Source organism: Phasianus colchicus, chromosome 5 (genome assembly GCF_987193195.1).
Source record: "Phasianus colchicus chromosome 5, bPhaCol1.hap1.1, whole genome shotgun sequence".
Classification (NCBI taxonomy): domain Eukaryota; kingdom Metazoa; phylum Chordata; class Aves; order Galliformes; family Phasianidae; genus Phasianus; species Phasianus colchicus.
Genome location: NC_143440.1, coordinates 56,736,638 through 56,744,263, shown reverse-complemented (window position 1 = coordinate 56,744,263; position 7,626 = coordinate 56,736,638). Strand labels below are relative to the sequence as shown.

Below are 7,626 nucleotides of genomic sequence, written 5' to 3'. Positions count from 1 at the left end.
AAATCAGCTCTATCTGAGATAAATTACATTTCCACCAATTACAGCTCAATTGTTGACAGATGGGAACACAGAAGGGAGATGCATTGAATCATTAAGAGGACAGGTGTATAGAAAAGTGCCAGATTAATTGTTCCAGCCCATTAAATCATTGACCTTTCTGGCCTACCCTCAGTGCTGAATTCAGAGCTCTCAGGATCCTTCCAGCTCACACACGATGACCACGTTTACAAGAAAAGCACACAGGGGTGCTTTTAAAACACATACTCCAGGCATAGACTCATTAGCAGGTCTTCTTTCTCATTAAAAGCTGTTTTCTTACTGGAGTTTGTTTTCTTGGCTTTTTCGTGCACTCACACATGGCTCCAAGGAGCAGCTTTCTCCCCAAAGAACTTGCTATACATACAGAGAGGTTGCAAAGAGAGAGGGGAAGAAGGCAAAGATCAGTGCTGGATGGAGGCTCTGGCTTTGAGTTGAGGCTTTGGCTCCGATTTCCAAATCCTGCTTTCCCTGGGATTTTCAGCAAAGCCTGGGAGAGGCAAATAGCTAAATACTGCTGAGAGCAAATCGGCCATGGGTGTCTAATTCCCCTAAAAACATGTAGAAGTGTGCCTCCTGCTGAGAGCCAACACCAGATCCACTTATTCAAGATGGCCTGGCTTGGAATTGCTAAGGTTGGAAAAGACCTTAAGGATCATCAAGTCCAACCACAACCAAACCAAACTACTCTAACAACCTCTCCACTAAATCGTGTCCCTGCAGCACCACATCCAAATGGCTTTTAAACACATCCAGGAACGATGACTCAACCACCTCCCTGGGGAGCCTATTCCAGTGCTTAACAACCCTTATTGTAAAGAAGTGTTTCCTGATACCCAACCTAAACTTACCCTGGTGCAACTTGAGGCCATGAAAATTAAGGGGAGAAGATTTTCAGCAGAGGGAAATGAATGGCCATGAGGGTGATGGGAGGAAGAGCAAACCCACCTCTCTTCTCACTGCCAAGTGAGCAAAACGTAAATGTTACAGCAGATTATCCATTAAAGCTGGAGGTGCATACTGAAGGAAAGTCATACATTTCACCACCTGGGACAGAGGAAAGGAAATTAAAAAAATAATAATAATAATTTAGAAATACCAGAATGTTTATTAAAAGACTTCCGACCCAGTCGTTGTTCCTTTCAATTTGAATGGATGTTCTGTGGCTTAGAAAAGGATGCAAGGTTAGAAACAAGCAGAAAGGCCGAGTGACCTTAAGGCAAGCAAAACACTTTATTTCAATTGGAACTTAATATGGGGGTTAACCCAGAATATTCTCCAGCTTCTGTTTGTTGGTTCTGCCAGCCTCCTCCTGCTCCCTCTGCCCCCATGTTATTATTGCTTGGTCCACATCACTTTTCCCCCATATATTCTTTCACATACCCAAACACGTCATTTCTGTCCACACATCATTTCCAGTGCTCCTCTCTGCTGGTCTCTGTGTTCAGAAATGCTGCACATCACAAACATCACGTTTGTCCATATCCAGAGCAGAGATAATGGCTTGTTCCTTCAGCACATCCCAAGCCACGCTGCTAAAACTCTTTATCAAAGAAGTTATCAAAGAGTGAAACTCTCTCTGTCCTGGTTCTCACCAGTGGAGGTCTGCAGTAAAGCTTCTTCTCTTCCCTCTCCCAGTCCTCAGAGTCAGTGCTGGAAGTGTCCCAGAGCAGATCCCTGCTGCGTGGCTCCTTGCAGAACCACAGCCCAACCTTACTGCTGCTGCTGCTGCTGCCCAGGGGAAGCCCAGCTCTGGCATGCTGCCCTGCAAATCCTCCATCCCCTCTGTTTCCTGAAAGAGAAAATAACAATAATTGCAGTTTTCATCAGAGGCATGCCCATCCTGTTGGGTTCAGCTGGTAATCCCTATGAGGAAGATCCTGAGAAATCCCTACGAGATCAGAGCATGTGCCTGGGGCTGGGCAGACCTAGCACAGTCTATTCAGAAATATAATCTTGGAACTGGGTGGGCTTTAAATGTTCCTTCCAACCTAAACCATTCTGTGATTAATTCACCCAACAGAATGAATCAAGTCTGTCATGAGGCAACTGGTTTAGTGCTGACCCGTAGGAATGGGTGATGGGATTCCCATGTTGTGTCCCAGGGAGAACATTCCTGCCTGGGATGCTTTAAGACTTCCAATGTATGTGAGTAGGTGAGTACCATCTCCAGTGCCTTCACATGGCACTGTCTGATCTTCTGCTGGTGGGAACCTGCTCCTGGCCCTGGGGTCTTTGGTTTTGTGCCTCTATAGCTATTTTCTGGCTTCCATACTTAGAATCATAGATTCATATACTGGTTGGGTTTGTAGGGACCTAAAAGATCACTGAGTTCCAACCCCTGCAGTGGGCTGGCTGCTCCCCCAGCTCAGGCTGTGCAGGGCCCCATCCATGGCCTTGGGCACCTCCAAGGATGGGGCACCCACAGCTCTGGGTAGCAGTGCCAGTGCCTCACTGCCCTCTAACAATTTCCTCCTAACCTCTAACCTAAATCTCCTGTTTTAATTTAAAGCCATTCCCCATTATTCTACCACTATCAGAGGTCTGCATTCCTCCTTTTTATTTTCACAGAATCACAGAATGGCCAGGGTTGGAAGGGACCTCAAGGATCATGAAGTTCCAATCCCCCTGCCACAAGTAGGGCCACCAACCTCCCCATTTAATGCTAGACCAGGCTGCCCAGGACCCCATCCAACCTGGCCTTGAACACCTCCAGGGATGGGGCATCCAAGTCCCTGTTCCAGTACCTCACCACTCTCTCTGTAAAGAATTTCCCCCTGACATCCAACCACAGAGAGTTTGTTTTGGGTTCATTAGCACGAGAAAGAGGACTTTTTAAGAATAGATGTGCTCCCATAAAAGCTCACTTTCACCTTTTCCCACCAGGACCCCCAAGTCCTTCTCACAGGACTGCTCTTAAGGAGTTCTCCCAGTTGTACACATAGCTGGGATTGCCCTGACTCAAGTGCAAGACCTTGCAGTGTGGCTTTGTTGAACCTCACGGGGTTCAAATGGCCCAGTGAGGATGCTGGGGAGTTTTACATCTCCTTGGAACATGATTCTGCTTACCAGGGTGTCCATCCAAATGCAGATTGTGCTCAGCAGGAATGAGGTCTAGGTCTTTGACACACTTCAGAGAGGTGACAGCACCAGAAGCCATCTCCGAACCCAATTCCTCCATTTTTTGTTTATTGATTTTTGCCTCCCTGTGGAGATCCCGCTTCAGCTCCGCCTGGGTTTGCAAACAAGTCATCAGCAAAAGCAGCAGAGGAGCAAACACGTTTTAACAGCTCGACGCAGCACATCATTAGAGAGCCGGCACTGCAAGTCATCACACACCCAGGTAGCTCAACCAGGGCAAATCCTATTTGCCAAAACGAGCACAAGACAGAACGTGACCCCATGGGAACTTCCTCACCCATGGGGGAGATAAAGAGGTGGAAAAACCCTTCTAATCCTCAGCCTCTCCCCAGGGCCATCCCCGCATTACCTCTCGGCGCCGGCGTGTCAAGTCCAGCATCTGCATCTTGTGCAAGTGCTGCCGCCTGCCAGGGAGGGCTCTCAGGCTCTGCCCCCTCTTCTCCAGAGTCTGTGAGGTATTAAAAGCATCAGTAAAGACACCTCTGTTGGCTGAAAGGAAAAGAAACTCCTGTTTGCCAACGCACACCCGGTCCCTCAGGTGCTGCCCAGATGAAGGCAGCGAGAGTTTTCCTGTCTGGCCAACGTGCAGCAATTTAGTGTAGGTTTTTCAAAGCACTCACAGCTTATCTATCTCACAGCTAAGGGGCACGATGGAAACTCCTCATTCAGGTCATGTATGCCTGCTCTTGCTCCCAAGGTGCTGCTGCTGTGCGTTGTTCAGGCTGACATCAGGAGCTGTACATGGTCGATCCTGCTTGCTGCACAGCTCTTGGCCCTTTGCTTATTGCTCACCTTGGCTTCTGGGGCTCCATCCATCCCTTGCTGGCTCCAGGGCTTTGCAGCAGCGATCCCCCTTGCAGTGCCAGCAGGTTCAAGCCTCTGCAAGTGCAATATTTAGTGTTCAGCATTCCTCTTTTCACACAAACACCCAACCTGATACGAACCTACCTAGACATTCCTCCAGCTCCAATTCTGGCTTGGTTGCTTGGGATACAAGAAGGAGTTTGGCACATTCAGCAAATGTTCAATACACATCATACCATAATTGAATACAGTGTCTCCTGGCAGGTCATCTGAGGCCAGATCCTGGTTACCTGACCCTAAGAACCATCCCCTCCATCCAGCCAGACTCGTGGCTCACTCCTAGTCTCAATACTCCTCATTTCCCCACCTATGATGGGAGCTCAGCCTGGCTTCCATAAAAATTAAAAGGAACATCCTAGAATCCTAGGCTTGTCTAGTTGGGGAAAGAGACTTAAGACCATCAAGACCAGCTATCAATCTAACACTACCAAGTTCACCAATAAAACACGTCCCACGATGCCACATCCACACCTCTCTTAAATATCTCCAAGGATGGAGACTCCACTGGGCAGCCTGTTCCAATGCCTGACCACACTTTCTACGAACACAGGTTGGACATTAGGAAACATTTCTTCTCCAAAAGACTGGTGATGCATTGGGACAGGCGATAGCAATACCATCCCAGGAAGTGTTCAAGAACCATGGAGATATGGCACTGAGGACATGGTCAGTGGACATGGTAGGATGGATTGGGCTTGGGGATCTGAGAGGTCTTTTCCAGCCTTAATGATTCTATGATTCCATATGTTCAATCTAAACCTCCCTGGCATAACTCAAGGCCATTTGCATCGAAGACTCTATCAGGAAGACCTATCTTGCACTTTATATGGGACACCATTAACCTCTTGAATGTGAACAAGAGTGTCTTCTGAATGGTGACACGACTCTGGCTGGCTGCACTGAGCTGCTGCCAAAGTCTGGGCTGTAATCTTCAAGGATCCTGTAAATAAATCATGGAATCACAGAATAATTAAGGTCCAACCTTCAGTGTATCATTATGGGAGATTAAAGGCAGCAGTAAAGGAGTGCTGGAGAGGAATCCCATTTCAAGCAATGCAACTGGTAAAGGTAAAAAAAAAAAAAAAAAGCTCCCTAGAATTAATGGAAAATTTCCCTACGGCTTCCTATGTACTTCAGCTCTGCCTATGGCATCCCCATTTTCCACCGTGCCTCCTCCTTGCAGTGCTGCATAACTTGTGCTTTCTTTCCACCTTGCTCCCCATCCCTGGCGTATGGCTCGCGGTCACCTTCTGTGCGCACAAAGCTGAATGCGAAGCTGAAAAATACGGCACTAGATGGCAGCATGTGACACCACAAACTGCAGCCCGGATCACGCATTGCTCACGTACCACATCCCACCGATCACCGCATCCCGCAGGAAGCAGAGTTTCGGGCTTTCTGCTCAAGTTGTGCCATGTGCTTAGAAAGCAGGATATGTTTGTTTCTCTGTCCCCAGGCCAAGCAGTGCAGCCCTACGTGAATCTTCATACATTCACCCTACCTGTGGCTGCCGAGGTGGGTGCAGCTTGATGATGCTGCTGGCTCCATTCTCTCCAACCAGCACAGTGCTGAAGTCAAAGGGCCCTAAAGGGGTCAGAAAAGGAGAAGGTGAAGCACAGCTATTTTCAGATGTCTGCTCCTGGGCTTTACTCAACTATTAGCTTTCTACCATATTTTTTCTTGGCATTTCCCACACCCATCTCTCCCAGCTTTTTGCCTATCAAGGTGCTGGTGCCCCATCCCTGCAGACACCCAAAGTCAGGCTGGATGGGGCTCTGAGCACCTGATGGAGCTGTGGGTGTCCCCTTTCATTGCAGGGGATTTGGACCAGATGGCCTTGAAGGCTCCCTTCCAGCTCAGAAAGTGTCTATGATACTACACCAGTAACAGAAAGTATAAATTATTGTTACCCATAGAAATAACACATGGATGTATTTGCATTTAAGAAATCTGTCTGCCACGTGTCTCTCTTCTCCCTTTACAGCCCCTCATGCAGTTCATACACATACAGTGACCAACCTCTGTGTCTCCTACAGCATCTCTGGGGCTTCTCCTTCTACACACAGCACCAGGGTGAGGAATGAGTGAGCTCTCTGGCCACCCCTACCTTGAAGCATAGAACAGGCAGAAAGCTGGGCCTCTTTTTGTTGCTCAGCCACAAAATCACACAGAAGAGACCTTAAAGATCACCTGGCTACCACCCACCAGCACCTGTTACTTATTAAGGCAGTGCTTTAACTGAGCTCAACCTACCCTGAGCTCTGTGCTGTTCCTCCTGGGTGCGCAGTGCTGTGTTATTGCTTGCACAATTAGACATGCACAGTAACTGTTACAGCTTCTCTGTCCTCCCCAAACCTGCCCTTGGGTGTCTGAATGCCATTCCATGTGAGTCATTGAGCTCCCATATCTTGGCCTCATGGGAGGGGATATGAGGATAAAGGGCTGGGCAGTGGCACAGGGAGAAAGGGAAAAAGGTATTGCATTGGTGTTAAATCCACATTGGGGTTTAACAGTGGGAGGTGCCCTGATGGGGGCTGCAGTACCCCCAAACCCAATCTGTTCATCCCAGACCATTGTCACACCAAAGCTTTGTATGCTGTCACAGCAGCCTGCTGTCCCTCCACAGACAGTCCTTGTGTCCCACTCCAGGTGAGCACAAACCTCCTCCTTCACCTCCGGGTTTGGGTATGGGACATTTGGGGCACAGCACATTGCAGTGGGACTCACCTTCTTCTGCCTCTTGCTTGTGGAGTCAGCCTGGTGCCGCGGGGCTCTGATTTATTTTAATGCTGAATTTCACATCTAATTAAAGTCTAACTCTAATTAAGGTAATGATACGGCTGTGCCCAGCGGTGCACGTTATGGGGTTGTGATTTGAATGCTGTGTCTGGCACTGCAGGGGTGCTGTGAGTTGGGCTCTGAGACCATCTCAAAAGGCTCTGGAAGGGAAACAGTTGCTGGGAAAGGCCTCCCCCCCCCCTTGCTCCATACCTGTGGAGGCTCTCCTATACCCAGTCTGGCGGAGGGGTGGGAGCTGCCCGTGGATTATGGGATGTCCATGCTCCGATGTGGCTGCTGGGTGCAGGCTGGGCTCCCCCAGCCCCTCCTCACTGCTGAGCATCGGTGCCACCTGGGTCACCCTGGGGTGTGTCTTGGAAGAGCTGAGACCCATTTTGTAGAGCTTTGGAAGAAGGAAAAGCCCACTCTGAAAGCAGTGCTGTGATGCAGAGCTCCCAGCTGGCTGCAGAGCCCAAGGCCGAATCCCACAGCCAAATGCACTCATGTGCCCTTCCCAGCAGGGTTAAACATTGACACAGCCCTGGCCACTGCTTTGTTTTTACCTCCACATGACTTTCCGCCTCAGCTGGTTGAGCTGGAGGCATTTCTACAAGTGGTTCTTTTGCTAAACCTTCAGTCTTTGGAAAGAAATTCGATGCTCGGAGTGCCCAAAGGCTCACAGCATCTCCAGAACCTCCTCAGGTGTATGGAAAGCACCCCCTACCCTTGCTTTATCTCTTGTAGTGGCATTGCTGGAGGTAAAAACAGGTTTATCACAAACCCACCTAAAACATCAAAGCCAACACC

At 48.9% G+C, this 7,626-nt stretch overlaps 1 protein-coding gene across 1 annotated transcript; it reads right to left on the bottom strand.

Moving 5' to 3' along the window:
- Positions 1-1,166: 1,166 nt before the first annotated feature.
- CCDC198 (coiled-coil domain containing 198) lies at positions 1,167-7,260 on the bottom strand. The gene is made up of 6 exons (XM_031605391.2): positions 7,033-7,260; positions 5,543-5,625; positions 3,970-4,056; positions 3,527-3,625; positions 3,106-3,268; positions 1,167-1,828 (listed from the first exon to the last, which is right to left on the bottom strand). The coding sequence occupies exons 1-6, from the start codon at positions 7,211-7,213 to the stop codon at positions 1,572-1,574; spliced, it is 870 nt and encodes a 289-aa protein (XP_031461251.2). The 5' UTR covers positions 7,214-7,260; the 3' UTR covers positions 1,167-1,571.
- Positions 7,261-7,626: the final 366 nt, after the last annotated feature.